General features: G+C 44.8%; 1 protein-coding gene across 4 annotated transcripts in view; it reads right to left on the bottom strand.

The window, feature by feature from the left end:
* Window positions 1–281: 281 nt before the first annotated feature.
* LOC117899544 (protein single-minded) overlaps window positions 282–16,438 on the bottom strand; it is a 21,053-nt gene continuing 4,896 nt past the window's right edge. For 2 of the 4 annotated variants that reach the window (XM_034809625.1, XM_034809624.1), the window contains exons 2-8: window positions 5,779–5,973; window positions 4,506–4,675; window positions 4,153–4,254; window positions 3,827–4,018; window positions 3,568–3,767; window positions 2,350–2,456; window positions 282–2,270 (exon numbers count right to left, since the gene is read on the bottom strand). In XM_034809625.1, coding sequence (XP_034665516.1) covers window positions 967–2,270; window positions 2,350–2,456; window positions 3,568–3,767; window positions 3,827–4,018; window positions 4,153–4,254; window positions 4,506–4,675; window positions 5,779–5,953 — 2,250 coding nt within the window. In that variant the 5' untranslated portion in view covers window positions 5,954–5,973 and the 3' untranslated portion in view covers window positions 282–966. Of the gene's footprint in view, window positions 2,271–2,349; window positions 2,457–3,567; window positions 3,768–3,826; window positions 4,019–4,152; window positions 4,255–4,505; window positions 4,676–5,778; window positions 5,974–6,073; window positions 6,301–16,438 lie in introns of those variants that run through there. The other 2 variants (XM_034809622.1, XM_034809623.1) reach the window with 2 other exon arrangements.

Here is a 16,438-nt window from a genome sequence, read left to right as displayed (position 1 = left end):
AATTTGCATGATCCGGCAGCACTGAAAAGTAGTTTTGAACAGCAGAGCTACCATCCGCAAGATGGCGCCTCTAATCGGCAATGGCAACAATTGAAATTTTAATAAAAACAGATTCCTTGATTCCTGAACTTTGACATTTGACAAGAAGATTTGAAGGTCGTTAAGTTGGTCGGTAGTCGTTGAGTAAGGAATCGCATTAAATCTTCCATTATTTGATATATGTAGAAGCAGTCCGCTCTGGATTAAAACGATCTCAACAATTGAATACTTATCGTTTTATTGTTCACCCACATAATAATTTGTTTATTCAAATTAGAAAAATTCGCGATAATAGTTAAATGTTTTTTACAATTACAATTACGTATGTGTGTGTGTGTGTGTGTTGTACTTATGAAGATCATATTCGATAGCTGCACAGTGAGCGGACCCCGTACCCAGCTTTATTTACACTTTGCTCCATACTCTATCCATTATTTAGAACAGATCTCGCGGGTGTTTGTGTGTGTTTGGTGCTTATAGAGAGAGCCGTATGCATGCCTGTGTTTGTTTATACGTATTTAATGTATTTATTTATAAGTATGTGCAATTCATTTAAGTTAGTTTGTATGAACATCTTAGAGCTAGGCCTTACGACTAAAGTTTAATATAGAATTTGTATTTGCTTTTGCATTTGTTAACAAGAATTTTTCCATTTTCATCTTTCACATTTCAATCCATCTCTTTCCCCCACGAAAAGGAGAAAAGTGTGCAATAAATAAGAGAAGAGAAGAGATAGAGGGAGAGCGGGACAGCGGGAGGGGTTGCAAAAAGATTTTGCATTCGCAATTTGGAGGTGGCTCTGCCACATATTACAAATCGAAACTGATAAATCAGCGTTGCATAAACGATAAATCGATAACTTGCACCTGGCCACGGACAGCGCTTTGTTTTAGAAACAACAACAGCAGCAGCAACATGTAGTCGCTGCTAATGCACAAAATCGTTGGGTATATAGTGCTGCGGCTCCACAATCACACTGGTGTAATGGGGCGTGGCCACAACCGCCGCTGCCGCCGCAGCTGCATTCACGCTCTTAAAGCTCTCTGCAAAGTCGCTGACCACGCGCTGCTGCTGCTGCTGCTGTTGTTGCTGCTGTTGCTGCTGCTGTTGTTGGTGGTGTGGCATGGCGTACGGTGACTGTTGGTATTGTTGGTGTTGCTGCTGCTGCTGCTGTTGCTGTTGCGTCTGCAGTCGCTGATGCTGCAGGTGCTGATGATCCATCAGATGTTGCTGTTGCTGCTGATGCTGCTGGGAACTGTTGTCTGAGAAGTAGCTCAGCTCAAAGTTGTGGCTCAGATCGCTGTAGGTGGTTTGGGAGGGCGAAGTCCCATTCACGATTGACGCATTGCCCGTGGACAGCTGACGGTCGCTCTCCGAGCTGCTCGAACAGCTGTTCGAGTTGGCCGAGAACGGGCGCATCATGGAGGTGGCCACGTCCACCGTGGCATCGTAGTCGTAGTAGTAGTGATTGTTGTTGTTGTAGTACAGGCTGCCCGTCGTGGTGTCTGGGTACTGCATCTCCGTGGAGTACACGCCCGAGGACGACGCAGAGGCACTTGATCCGCCGCCTGCGCTGGATGCTGTTCCCCCGCCCACGCTGCTGCTGGAGCTCACCACGAGATCGTTCAGCGGCGGGTACAGTTGTGTGTAGCTGAGGCTGTCGTGGTCCATGCTGCTGCCCTGCTGTTGCTGCTGCTGCTGCATCTGATGGTGGTGCCACACCCCGTTGTTGTTGTTGTTGCTGCTGGGATTATTGTTGGGCGTCACGGGCGTCACTGCATTGGGCGGCTGCGGCTGCACAGAGAGCGGTAGTTCCGGCTCAAAGTACGGATCCAACTTGGGACTGGCACTCAGCACGAGGCTGACGGGCGTGCCCGGCGTCGCAGCCACTGCACTCGCACACTGAGGCACCACCACAGGTACGGGCACGGGCACGGCCACTGAGACGGGCACGGGCACGGAGGCGACTGCTTGGGCTGCTGCCGCCGCTGCTGCTGCCGCCTGGGCAGCCGGCGAGATGGGCTCCCGCTTCACCACGCCCGTCTGAATCTCGTTCAGCACCAAGTCTTTGACCTCTCGTTCGCTCAGCACATAGTTGACGCTCACAATGAAGACCTCGCGCGAGGAGCGCGAATTGTGCACCAGCGTGGCGTAGGATTGCACCCACACCCAGCCGCCGCCCTTGGTCAGGAAGCGATAATATTTGGTGGTTACTTGTCCTTTGTACAGCACTAAACGGGGAGCGGGGGAGCGGGAGAGAACGGACACCGTTAGCGTTAGAGCTTAGAGGTTGAGGCTTTGTTTTCTTACGGATTTGATGGGAGCAGCGCATGGCCATGATGTCCGCGGCATGAATGTACTGGTACAGCGTCTTCTCAATGAGGTCCTGCGGCTCGTATCCGGTTAGCTGCGATACGCTGTAAGCAAATAAACAACCAACGTCAGTTGAGGTTATGCACGGCACGAGCTTTTCAAGCGAGGCGAGACACCACGTCACAGATTTGCTTGTTTAAACAGGGAAGCGAACGGACATTGGTGGGTTCCCCTGTTCCCCTCCTCCCCTGCGTTGGTTTGGTGCTTCATATTCCTGGTTTACTTTTGTCCAATTCAATTATGCAGAAAAAGCAAGCGGGACAAAGGGCCAAAGGAGCCCAAAGGGGCGGCTTTTTCTTTCCCACTTTGGGGTTGCTCTACAACACGACAGCTGGGAAGGGGGGGAGCCAGAGTGGCACAGTCGCCAATACGCTGGCGCGTCAGGGCAACATCATGAGGGTAATTGAGTGACAATAATGTCAGACAAAGTGGGCTGGTTTTTTGGCCCCCTCTCGCACTTCCCCCTCAGCAGACCACGCGAACAAAGGCAAAATCAAGCTCAAGAGGGAAATGATTTGTTTTTCTTTTTGTCATGTCGCCCCGTTTCCTTTTCTTTTTTTTTATGCTTCCCCTTTCTTCCCTTTTTGCTGATTTTTCTGGTACTTTGTGAGCATTATCTTTTTTTTCGGGGGCGGTTGCGGGTAACTTTTTTGTCACCGAATGCTGTGGCCCGTTCAAATATTTGTCTAGTGTCGAATGTACTGGACTGGAAATAGGGATACACATTCTGAGATGTATTCCACGGAGTGTGGAGTAATGTCCACCCGAAACAGACTTTAAAACAGTTGACGGCCACGCCGCTTGCTCTGTGCATAGGCAAAGATCTCGGGCAGCGCAGTCGGCGCATGCATAGCGTAAAAAGCTTCGTGTGGCTTCGGCCTATGCACAGAGAACAGTCGCAGCGGCAGAGATGCAACTTCGTGTGCAGTTTGCACGATTGCCTATTCACAATTGGATCTCGGACGCCGCAGCGCAGCGGCAGAGAAGCAAGAAACGTTTTGTGACTTCGTGTCTGTTGTTTGTGCATTCAAACGCACTGAAACGAATGAAGCGAGAAAAGTTTTTGGCTTCGTGTCTACAGTTTTTGCATACAAACGCACTGCAGCATGTGCGTGTGTGTGTCTGTTTACCTCAGCTTTCGACCCATCAACTTACCGCGCATCGAAGAAGATCAGTTTCATGTCCAGCTTCGCCCGGAACATGAACATGTTCTGGTGCAGCTTGATTTCTGTAATGGCAGAGGAAGGCAGCGAGTGACCAACGGCCACCAGGCCGAGGTTCTGTATCAGGCTGCCCTGTCCGTCCCCACAGTCGGGATAGATGCGAGCCTTCAGATAGCCAGAGCAATGTATCACCTACAAAGAAAACACAATTAAAGCCACTGAAAATGGAGTAGGAATGTATCAGAACCCACCTTAAAGCCGGAGGTGGTGAGGCCCGCATTCCGCTTGGCCAGAACACACTTCATGCGCAGGAAGAAGGTCTTCTCGATCTCAATGGTGTGCGAGCCGCGATCGTGGCCGTAGACAGTCTGGTGCTGTACACCATTGGGACTTCCGATGGGCGTGTGCGTCTGTGCGAGCTGTAGGGTATTGAGAAAGGCGGCCTGAGGCGTGAGTACAACATTTGAGTGATCGCACAGCGAGGGGGAGGAAGAGTAGGTGAGAAAAGAGAGGCGAACATTTGAGTGAAATGTGCCAGGGAATTGCTTTGCTGTTTGTTTCTCTTTTGTCTACTCACTGGATGCTGATGCATGTGCGGATGGAGCGACAGTATGGCATTCATCTCGTCCTGATCGTAGCTGTGTATGTACTCGAATATGGAGTTACCCGTCAGCTCCACCTAGCCCGAGTAGAGGAAAACGCAAAAGTTAGAGAGTGAAATCCAGGCTGAGACGAGTGCCAATTAGTGGATGGCAAATGCAAATGAATTGCCGGGCTGCCGGTGCGCCTTTTGATGCGCCAACGCCTTGTCGTGGCCCCAATTGACTTGCAAATCCAAGTGGCCAACGGGATACAAAAGGGCAGCCATCAGCCCGGACAATTTATGCGCATAAATCACAGCAAATCAAAGCAGTGTTACCCGACACTCACCTGACTGAGACCCAAGTGCACGGAGGCCGTCTCCGAGATGTACATAATTTTGCCATCCGGCGCCACCACAAAGATGAAGCCATCCAGCGTCTGCAGCAGATGTGAGCCCAGTTCCTTGATGGTGGCACCGCGCTGCATGGCCGGCGAGGAGCCCCAAGCTTCGCCGAGTCCTGCGAGAGGAATAAAGTTGCATGTGAGTTGAGTTTTCAGCACAAACAATTAATTGCATTCTAATTCGAAAAGTTCCCACCGGCGGCCTACTTGCTGTCACGCTGCTGACGTCTAAATATTATTCCCCAATTAAAGTCATCAAGCGCGGTAGGTGGCCCATTCACAGCCCACCCCCATGGCCTCACAGTCACATCCTCAACCACATCCTCTTCCTCCTCCTCTTCCTCCTCCCACTCATCCTCCTCTCCTCCCATGTATTGTCAGCTATGTACTTGATGCTTCCTTCTTGCCTTGTTCGTCGCTTGTCGTTGTTTGTTGCCTATTATTAAAATAATTATTTCAATAAAGCCAGAAAAGAAAAGCACAAAACGGCCACGCAACAATGGGAACGACACCAGCAAAAACGCCTCTCCCCCACCCACACCACTCGCAGTCACAGTCTCAGGCAGCAGTCTCTCCCCCCACCCGCACCACTCGCAGTCTCAGGCAGCAGTCTCCCCCCTCCCCACAGCCGTGTTTTGCCGCGCGCAACCCTCTTCGTCAGCACAAAATCTCAGCAGCGCACACTCCTCCCAGAGAGAGGGTTGCCGAGCGAGAGAGAGAGAGAGAGAGAGAGAGAGCTTCCAGTCTCGGCTCTCGTTGCTCGTTGCTTTTTGAGTGAAACAACAGCCGCCATTGTGTTTTAGCAAAAGACAAACCCCACACCACCCAGCCCCCACCCAACCGACGCTCGACTGTTTATTGTCTGCCCATTGTTGAGTGGTTTTTCCCTAGCTGTCCTGGCTGTCCTCGCTGTCCTCTCACAAACATATGCTTTAAACAAACATCGCCGTTTAAACTTGAAATTTCTTTGGCCCACGAGTCCGTTGCGGAACAACAAAAGGAACATGTCCCGCTGTGCGGCTACGTGGAGCTGTGTAACTTCCACATAATGAGCGTGGCGTGGTCGCGTGGCTGTCAAACATTCCGCATCATTTGGCATAGCCAACGGGCGTAATTCGCACGAGGAGGCAGATGAAACACCAAGAGCCAGGCCAAATTGAGCGGCAATTAAGCACCGAGGAACGAGCTGTGCAGAGGGGAGTTAGCGGGTTGAGCTTACCATCGGGAAACACTTGGCGCATTTTCAAATAGGATGTGGTCAGCCGGATGACGGAGGCCTTGTCCAGCTGTGATGTAATCGCCGCTGGTAGTGGCAATAATTTGGCCAATTCGCAGAATTCCGTGTTTTCCTTTTCACGTCGCGTGCGTGCAGCATTTTTGCTTTTCTCCTTCATGGCACACGTTTTGGCTATATCTGCAACGACAAAAAGAGAAGCAAACACACAAAAATTGTTGATAAATCTGCGACACATAAAGACAGGAAAGGAAACTCCACGCCCAAACCGAAAACCCACCGTGCAATCTACTCTCGTAGGAATCTCTGCGCACTTTGCGTTGGTTTGTCATTTTGTTATTTAGTTCAAAAATTGTCTCAAAATGGATCTGCAGCACTTGCTGGTGTCTGCCCTGCGATCACCTGTTGGCAACTGAGCTGCTCTCGGCCAGGACGAGCAGTTTTAACAACGCTCAGGAGCAGCTCGCTACCTGTCACTGCCTGCCATTGGCCGGTGCTGATTCTACCTGTCAGGCCAATTGACTTTTTGCAATGTTACAAATGTTGCACTGATCCTGCTGATCCTCTGCCCACGACCCAAATGGCAACCGGAAGCAGTCGTTCATGCCATCCCTTTCGGCCTGACTTCGGCATGCAACAGGTTGACTTTTGCCAACCACAGGAGTCTGACTTTTATATACATACTTTATATACATAATAGACAAATGATGGCCCCTGCACACACACACAACAAGGAGAGAGCGAGACAGGCACTAGATATATACTCCATTTATATATATTTTCTGCCTGCTCAGGCTGACCCACAGCCAGCCTCGTCATGTGGTCGTTCGTTCGTTGTCTTTCCATTGATAGTTTCGAACGTGATTTTGGCGCAGTTTTTGGCAGCTCCTGCTGCTTTATTTCTTACACTTTCAGACAGTTTATTTCTTTCGGAATTGTTTAAGAACTTTACCTAGATGCAAAACCTTAAAGCCAGCAGAAGAATTTGCACGTAATTACAAGTTTATTGACACGGGTCACGTAGTCGCTGAGACACAGTGATTCCTACGGAGCAGCAATGAAACATTTGTCAAGAGTCAAATATACGTTAAGGGAATTGTGCAGACATCCGTTGTGCACACGGGACACACAGTTGCAGGAGCAACAGATTTGCTCAATGATCATAATCCCAAAGAGCATTCGCCGCTAATCCGCAACGCAAATGGGACAACATGCGCGTCTGAAGTACCCGCCCGCCCGCCATCACCGCCGCAGCCGGCAAGGCGATAAACCTCTCTCTCTCTCTCTCTCTCTGCTCTTGTCTCCTCTATGGAAGGAGCGAAAAAGGCATTCGCGATTGTTATAAATGGAGTCAGGAGTCAGTTACAGGGTTGAGCAGCATCTGCGCGCTAGTCCAGCTAATAAGATAGTTTATGATCCCTAAGTGGGTCACAAATGATTCAGGATATTCGCCAGCATTTCGTATACATAAAATATAGATTCAGCAACGTATAAATAAGCCAGCTCCAATGATAAATGTCGCACCATTTGATACTCATGTCTCAATCATAACGAAGCGGAAGTCAGAAGTCAATTAGGGAAGCGGAAACCACGCAGAAAAAAGTGCTGCTCATTATCGTGTTCAATGTGTGTACGTAGCGAGTTGTTTTTTAAGAATTCTTTAGCTATGGACCATAAAATGCTCTAGGAAAAATGTTCAAAGCAGAGAATTGGAAGGGATTCACATCATATAATCAATTTCCAACATTCTGTTCATATGTACAGCCACTTATTTTGAAGGAACAATTGTAAGTGTTTGCTTAGACTAATGAATACATTTTAGTGAATGTTCTCTGTAAAGTATAAAGTATAACTCAAATTGATGTACACCTTTCCTGATATTCAAAACACATCAAATACGTGTCCCAGCAGGAAACGCAAAATCAAGAAAATTTGGTTCATATTTCTATGTTTTAAAATTGATTGAGTTAACGATGATAATTGGGATATGTCCATCGTTTTGAATGGCAATTAACCGAATATTAAATCAAAACATCCAATAGATATCAAAGCTGAACTTCAAACAAATTGCACTTAATCACCAGCCGAAAGTCAATACTTACTTAATATCTTATGGGCCATTTTAAGTAATTATAAATTGAGTTAGTAGGTAGATTCTTTCGATTGAATTATCACTTATGAAGGATAACAGTTGAATCATTTCCCGGTCTTCTTGCAATTTAATAATTTTTCAATATATCTAAAATATTACCAACTTGTTGTAGGCGCTCACTTTGAGAAGTCAAACAGAACAAAGTCAAAAGTACTTGACCAGAGAAGTTCCCCTTACAAAATCCCAAATATTCCTTAAAAATAAATAGCAAAATCTAGAATATAAAATCATTTTTGTGTCATATTCAAGGTCTCATTTTGTAACTCAGAATATATAAAATCTCCGGCGAACGTTTCTCTTTCGTTTTTTCCCCGGAAAGCGTATAAAAACTCAACTCATGCTTCGACTGGCAGCCCAAATGAAGCGATCCGAACTGAGAGAAATATGCCCCCTTGCTGGCCAACTTGACCTTAATCTGGTGCAGAGCGAGGCAAACTAAAAACAAATGAGGAACAAGTTTAAAAATAAAGTCAAAACACAAATATTCACTCTGAACTTGAACTGCAGAGGGAAGAAGAGAGACAAAAGCAGAGCTAGGGCAGGAGGGAGGATGAGGCGATGCCGTAGGAGTTGTGCCTACGGGCACAGGTAAGCTGTTTGGTCGTTCCCACGCTACCCAGAGCAATGAGAAGTGCAAAAACTATGGCAGAGTCCATAAAGCAATTAGAGGGACATTGGACCTTTGGCCATCTTCCGCTGGGCCGATGCTAATGTGGGAGTTGCGGCCACGGCGCTTCTCGGCATGCGGCGCACATCCTGGCAGTCACATTCCCACCAGCATTTCGGCACAGGTACGAGTAATATGTTAAAAACCCAAGCCACTGGTCAGTTCTCACGCTAGCGTGTCTCTCCAGCGGGGAATTTCCAATCGGTCGATTGATAACCAAGCGGGAAAAAACGCGGCGAAAAACAGTCGACACATGTCCGGGAAGTGTGAGAAAGCCACGAGGAGAGAGCGAGGCCAGGATCAGGTACATGCCGGACCCTGACGACTCCTATCAGGTGGGAAGCTGCCGCAGCAGGCGCAAAAATGGAAAACTCAACATACGTTTTCAATGTGCGTAACATATGCCACTGCCACACTCTTTTTGCCGCCACGATAAGAGTGGCTCCTGTGTCCTGTGTGCCTGCCGAAATGTTCATCCATCCACCCACCATTCCCCACTCCCACTGCTCTTTTTCCACTGTGTTTTTCCAACGCACATGAAGTTTTTATCTTGAAACAACAGTCGGCGTCGCGTCGTTGAAGGGGCCAACACCCTCCGCTCACATCCGCTCCCGGCCAGTGGCAGCCACTGGCAGCGAATGGGTCGCAAAATTTTAATGCTCAGCTCGCGCTTAATTTTCGGATTATAACCCGTAAAGCAAACAGCCGGCACAGTGTCCTTAGCAGCCCGAAACCAGCAGAAAGCAGCCTTCGTACATTAACCCAATTTCAATATGCTTTTTGATTTGTTTGCGCGGCACTTTAACATTATCAAACAAAAGTTTATGCAAGCCGCGGAGGGTGGCTCTCTCTTTGGGCGTTTGTGTGTGTGCGGGAGGGTGTTGGGCGTACGTTTTTAATTGCCTGCAATAACAAGTAACGACGGTCATGACAACAACAACAGCAGCAGCAGCAGCAGCAGCACCACCCATTGCCAGGCGGCACACAAGGCCCTAGCTTTGGCTTTGTTTTTGGTTGCCCAAATCCGCTAATTGCGCACAGTTGTCGTTGTTTCTGGCCTGCGTTTCATGTTGCTGTTGTTGCTGTTGTTGTTCTTACTGATTTTGTTGGAGTTTTTGGGGGGTTATGACTACAATTGCCACTTTTATGGCGCCTTAATGTATGCAAGGAACGGCCTATTGATTAGCATAATGGCTAATGGCCGCCGCACAATAAAGCAAGGAACAAAGCGTTATGTACCACAGAGCTGGCAGAAAAGTGTAAAAACTACATGCAGAACCATCAGACGATGTCATAAAAAGGAGAAAAGTTGATCCTCAAATGTGTTGAGTTTTTATTTTGGTATGATAATCGAGGAGTTGGCAAAAGTCGGAGACTGTCACGCTAGAAGGCGAAATAATGTTTACGGATATCCGAATTTAGAGTAAGGATTCCCAATTAGACACTAGACAAATATTGTAAGTTGTATGGAAAACACCTGAGTAAACGATCTATCGAGGGATCTAACTTCAACATCTTGACAGAGCCTTTTGGGTTGAATGAAATAACAATTATGCTAGTAGCTGGAGTGTTCATATAACACTGAAGAATCGGCATCATTTGCTTTTAATCATCAGAAATAATGTTTCCTATATTTTTGTAAAGAGCATTCATAATTTTCAGGGATAAAACTGAATACATTAATATGAATGTGGTATCAGAAATTAAATCTAATTTCAGATGTCTTCATGTACATTTAGCTAAAATATTGCCTAAGCCAACTGCAACCACGGAAGAGGATTTCCAATAGTTTAATTAAAATTAAACCCACATCAACTTCAATTCAATATTTTTACAAAATCGTGTACTTAAATATGCACAGATTTCTCTATAAATAACACTACAAAATGTGCATATTAATAGTCAAATACCCGAGCATTAGTCACAAGTTTGATGTGCATAAAAACATGTACAAATATTCGTGTGTAAATTCTCGAATTGAAAGCCAGCCAGAAATGCGCCCAATGTCTGGCCACAACTGCAAATTGTTGCTGATTGCATTTATTTGCTATTAATCCGTTAAATTATTGTGCACAAAGCTCTGAATAAATCAAAAGTAAAGCAAGAGCGCAATGCAGTGCCACAGGGCAAACAATGAACTGCGAGAGCAGCGAAGTGAAAGCAAATAAAACCAAAAATCGAAGCGAGGCGAGGCGAGGCAACCAAGCCCATAATCGTAATAATAATCAACCAACACATCATAATCACTGTTTTCATTACACTATATTTTCAAAAATAATTATGCATGTATTTTATTTGTGTTTGTTCAACAAACACAGAGACAGAGCCAGAGCTCCCGGTTCACAGCTACCCCAGGAGGGGGGAATGGAAATGGTACTTGTACATAGAGCAAATACGTAAACCGATGAGGCGTTCAAAATGCGAAAGTAAACTTTCAAATGAAATAAAAGAAAACAACAACGAAAACAACAACAAATACGGCAAGCAACAAAATGTGTACCAAACGGCGGCAGGAGAGCAGCAGAGGAGCAGCAGAGCAGCAGCAGAGCAGCGGCCGAGCAGCCAGCAATAAATACGGAAAATCTCGAAAATATCACGTAAAATCGATCAACAATACAAACTTGCAACCAAATGGCCGATGGGCCGCGTCGGCATCAAGCAGCAGAACAGAAACCGCCCCTCCCCCTCCCCCCCAACCATAGGCCAACAACAGCATCAAAAATGACCCAGGCCGGTGGCAGTCCCTCGGACTCTGCCTCTGTCTGTCCCAGTAGCATCCAAATGCAGTTCGTACCGTGCTGCCAGTCGTTTTCTCCTTGGGAAATCAAACAAGTCAACAACACAGCAACAGCAACAACAACAACAACAACTACTTCTACCGAGGGTCAAATCGATAATCATAATTTGATGCCCAGCCCTAGCATAGAGGCTCCAGCCGACAGCCTACAGCCTACAGCCTTCAGTCGCCAGTCCGCACCTACGCGTAAATACCTACAAACACCTCCATTATCACTTACACAGGAACTGGACTTGCCGCCTCCCTTTTGTTGTTATTGTTGTACGTTGTCAGTACGTGATGTTCACTATAAATTTGAATTTGATTTCGAATTTGCCCTAAAACGGCAGCGGCAGCAGCAGCAGCAGGAACAACAAGGGTCCGTGGTGCGACTTGCACTTGGACACCGCACTGAATGGTGGACACTGAACAAATATGCACGTGGAAACTGGCAAATAGCCACCGGCACCGGCCGTGCAACATGTTACACATGGAAGTTGAGCAAACAGCACAAAATATCAAATGTTTCGAGTGTTTACTTGGAGCACAATATTTAAGGTTTGTAATAAAATATTTCACCGATTTGAGTTGCATTTCAAAGAAGGAGTTTTGTAGTGCCAATCATTCAGCTATAAATAAAACAATTTGAGACTTTGTACCTAAGAATGCTTCAATTTGTTAAGCAAAAACAAAGTTTAAAATATAACATTTATTTCCTTAAAAAGTGCAAAAATCTTTCTTAAATATTCACCTTTATGTTCCTACAAGTGCAGCTGATCTCAGCAGCTACTGTTGCCCTTTCTAAATCACACTTTTAACCCACTTTTTCTGTATGCCCCCCCTCAGTCGCAGTAATGACTCTATTTCGTATCGAAATTATTCAGAAGTCAATCTACTGCGTATTCATTTGGCAGTCAGTATGCATTTTGCTGCTGCATTTAAGAGTGCAGGCAGCAACAATCTGAATAACAGCTACAACAATGACAGCAACAACAACAACAGCAACTAGAAATATAAGAAATTCTGAGGCTCAGTCGCTGGGTGTAAAGTGAAACGAAAGTATGGACGGAGAAAAAATCAATACAAAGTCACGTTTTAGGGAAAATCACGTTTCATTAGATACCTATACGACTGTGAGTACACACACACAAACACACACATGCAGACATGCACACATACACACACAGATATGCACTGCATTAACATTCCATTGTTGCTGTAATTTCATTTTATGCAAGCGAAAAATAAAGCCAGAAATAAAAGGTGCCCCGTAATTAAATCGTTCTGAAAGTCAAATTTAAACTTTAAATAAAAGGCAGCCATATTTAATGGTTGCACACACACACACACACACACAAAATGCAGATACATTTATACATATATAAATTTATCAACTTATGTTTGGGTTTTCCGAGTATCGCGCCGCACAACCCTCACCTTGAAATTGAATGCTGCTGACACTTTGGATTTTTGGGGGTCGAAACGTGCTAAAAATATCTGACTTCACCATTTTGGGGGAGGATCAACAGGCGTGGCCAGCAGTTCCAGCCCACAAAATCCCACAGGAAGTGGAGTTCTTAAAGTCTGTGCCTAATCCTTAGGCAATTAGTTGGTTCTCCTCAAAAATGGTGTTGAAAATGCAGAGATTTTGGGGCATTAACTTTAAGTTGGGGTAATTTATAGAAGGGGTGATTTGTGGATGATTAGTGGTAGATTTTAAAGAGCAAGGCACTTGTAGAAAATGGTCTAATAATGATTAAACTATGGAGAAATATTGTCATAGATTTCTGAAGCCTTCAACCCAAAGTTATCGTAGAGTAGATCTGAGTAAAGCTCCTAAAATGTTCAGAGCAAAGAAAGATCTTGCAACTGGCCATTGGAAAGGCAATCTCCTAAGTGTCTACCAAGGATACTTGATACTTTCCCCCAGGTAACCCCCAAACTCTTAAGGATAATAAAAATATGTTCATAAATGAATGAACCAAAGTTGCCCTGGCATGGCAGTAAAATTCTTGCACTGCTCGTATCAGAGTCGACGTGTTCGTTTGTACAGCGCAGCAAAATTACAGCATTAAGCGGATTTCCTCTCTGGAAGTCAAACATGCACACACACACACACACATACACAATATATCCTCACCAATACTAACAAGCAAGATAAACACTCACCGATATGGTGTGGTGGGAACAAGAAGAATAAGCACAAGAAGTGGAGGGGACTGGCACCCGAACAAACAGCTCCCCCTCTCCAGACCAAAAACCCCTAAGTTTTGCATGTGTGTGAGTGTGTGATGTGTGCTGTGAGTGTGTGTGCGAGTGTGAATGCATTCATCAAAAAATGTTGTACAAGACAAAAGAATATAAAAAGCATCCAAATCCTAGACAAGACCAGAAATACAGCAAACGAGCACAGGAAACAAGGTACTCACACACACACCACACACAATCGGACACACACACAGAGGCAATCGTCTATCATGCCATAAAGCTGACAGAAGAAACAACAATGAGAGAACCAGAAACAAGAAAATGGTGTCTCAGTCTCAGTCCCAGGTAGCATTTGAGCAGCATTAGGACGCAGGCGACAGGCAGCAGGCGGCAGGCGGCACAGTGGTGCATCTGACGCCCAATAAGCGACCAAAATAGACACGGCAAAAGGTCGCTGACACTTGAGAGGGAGAACAAAAATGTCATTGGATGGGGTTGGGGAAGTTATTGTTGTCAATCATTTGATTTTATTGACTCTCCAGGAGAGACTCCAACTGCTGTGGGTAGTCAGAATCCGGTGAGCCTCTTTGGATGACAAATATAACAGAAACGAAGTTAAAGAGAGGGAAATCATGTGGATAAAATATATTTTCTAAATGATCATTTGCAAGTTCCACTTTGGATTTTGAAGTCTAAGAAGCTTAAAATCCGTATTTAGTTTAATTCTGAAAGATGTGCTCTATACACAGATATTTTATTGATCTGTTGTGACTAGGATCTTTGGTTAAACAAATGACAGAATTTGAAAATAAGTACTTCCAAAAACTACCACGTGAGTTTTGAGTCTAATTTACCTAATCAAATGGTTTCTCATTGACTAATTTGATCTTTTTTCCATCAGTATTTCTGGCTGGAAATGAGATACTAAGAAGTGGAAAGAATGCAAAGCGTGCATGTGGAGAGTTTAGTGTAAATTTTGTCAACAAAATTTCATTTATCCTGCCTAAGAGGAACCCTTTAGAGATCAATACATCAGTATGCCCTTACCCTCCTCTTTACATCCTTCAATAATTTACAAAATTACCAAAAATCCATTACTAAGTTGTTGATTAATGAAACAAAATCTTATGCATGGCCCTTTATTCATAAAATCCATTGAAAATATGTATACGGAATCTCACTAAGCCTCTCAAATTTCTTGTATTTTTTGGTATTATTTGGAATACTTTTGCAGCTTACAGAAGAAACACAACCGGATCATCCCACTGTGCACTTCTTTTTCTCGGTTCATTCACCGACCATTGCAATACGGCTGCGCTGCTGTCGCTGTCGCTGTCGCTATTGCTGTTGTAGCTGTCGTTTGCTGTTCAGTGTAACACAACAAAACAACAAAAAAAAACAGGTTTTCACACACACACACACACACACAGTCGCATGCCACCCTCTGGCAAACAAAAACAGCGAGCGCAAGCGAGAGCGGAAGAGCCAACAACATTTTCTCATTGGCTGTCTTGGCGCGCTTAATGTGCCCCACACACACACACACAGACAGCAGCGACACGCGGGACTGGAACGGCAAACTGGAACTGCCAGCGGTGTGTGTGTGTGTGTACAAAATGTTGATGTATATTTGTATTTGTGTTGCTGTTTCCGTTGTATCGCATCGCGCCTGTTCGCCGCTACCGCCGCCGCCGCCGCTGCCGCTCCGCCCACACACACAGAGGCGCATAATTGTTGTGTGCCTGTCTGGCAACGCCTTAATAATTGTTATTTGAGTTTCATTTTGTTTTCCGTGCTGGTGTGCGTGTGCCTCGTGCTCTCTCTCTCTCTCTCTATCTCTATCTCTCTCGCTCTCTCTGGCTGTACGTGTGTGTGCCGTTACACTCCATTAGCGAACATTTCTGGCATTCGAGTGTTAAGCTTTCTCTTTCAGCCCTTTGGTTTTGTTGTGTGTTGGGGGCAGGCAATCGTTTGGTTTTCGTTCGTTGCTCGAAATATTTATTTTCTCCTTTTCCCTTTCCTCTGATGCACGTCTGTGTGTGTGCCTGTGTGTGTTTGTGTGTTGTTGTCTGTTGGGCCCTTCCGCTTGTCAAAATTCAATGTCAGTTGTGCGTCTGTGTGCGAGTGGGTTTTTCCTCCTATTGACATGGCCGCCATATTTTTCTTCGCTTCTTGAATAACTCGTAAATATTTTATTTCCCCCTTTAGAAATGTTTAACCTTTTTAATGCCGCTCATAAAAATGTAAATCCCATTTATTTCCCTCATTTCAAATTGTTTGCTGTCTGCTTCATAAATAAAGAAAACTAATTAAATGCGACAAACAAATAAAAATATTAAGTGACTAAAATTTGAATGGCAGTTAAAATGTGCATACAAAAATAATAATTCATATAAAGACAAATATTTTAAGTATTTGTTTTTATTTTATACAAATTTTTGTGCTCTTTGTGTGCTTTGGAATGATAATATTTTAAGCTATTGTTTTTTTTTTTAATGCATTCCAAATGGTAACTCCTAAAATCAGATAATATATATTTTTAATTGCATATTTTCTTAGTTTAGAAAATTAAAAAAAATATTAAAAATATTCATTGCTGATTTGAAAATCTTAGGTTTGAATAATGCAGTATAAATTTCAAATAAAAAAAAATTGTTAAGTAAATAATAAAAACAAAAAACGGATTCAATTGTTCCAATACAAAGACCCGTTCTTTGGACTCCCTTTCAAAGTTCTCTCTATTATTTCAGAGTTATTTTCCTTTGTCCTACAACCCACACCATGGCTAAGGAACCTTCCACACTTGACACGCTTTACTACTGAAATTGTAACTCAATATTTT

The sequence above is a fragment of the Drosophila subobscura genome, chromosome O (genome assembly GCF_008121235.1).
Source record: "Drosophila subobscura isolate 14011-0131.10 chromosome O, UCBerk_Dsub_1.0, whole genome shotgun sequence".
Lineage (NCBI taxonomy): Eukaryota > Metazoa > Arthropoda > Insecta > Diptera > Drosophilidae > Drosophila > Drosophila subobscura.
Note: the sequence above shows the minus strand (reverse complement) of the source record. Positions and strands in the feature narration are given on the sequence as shown.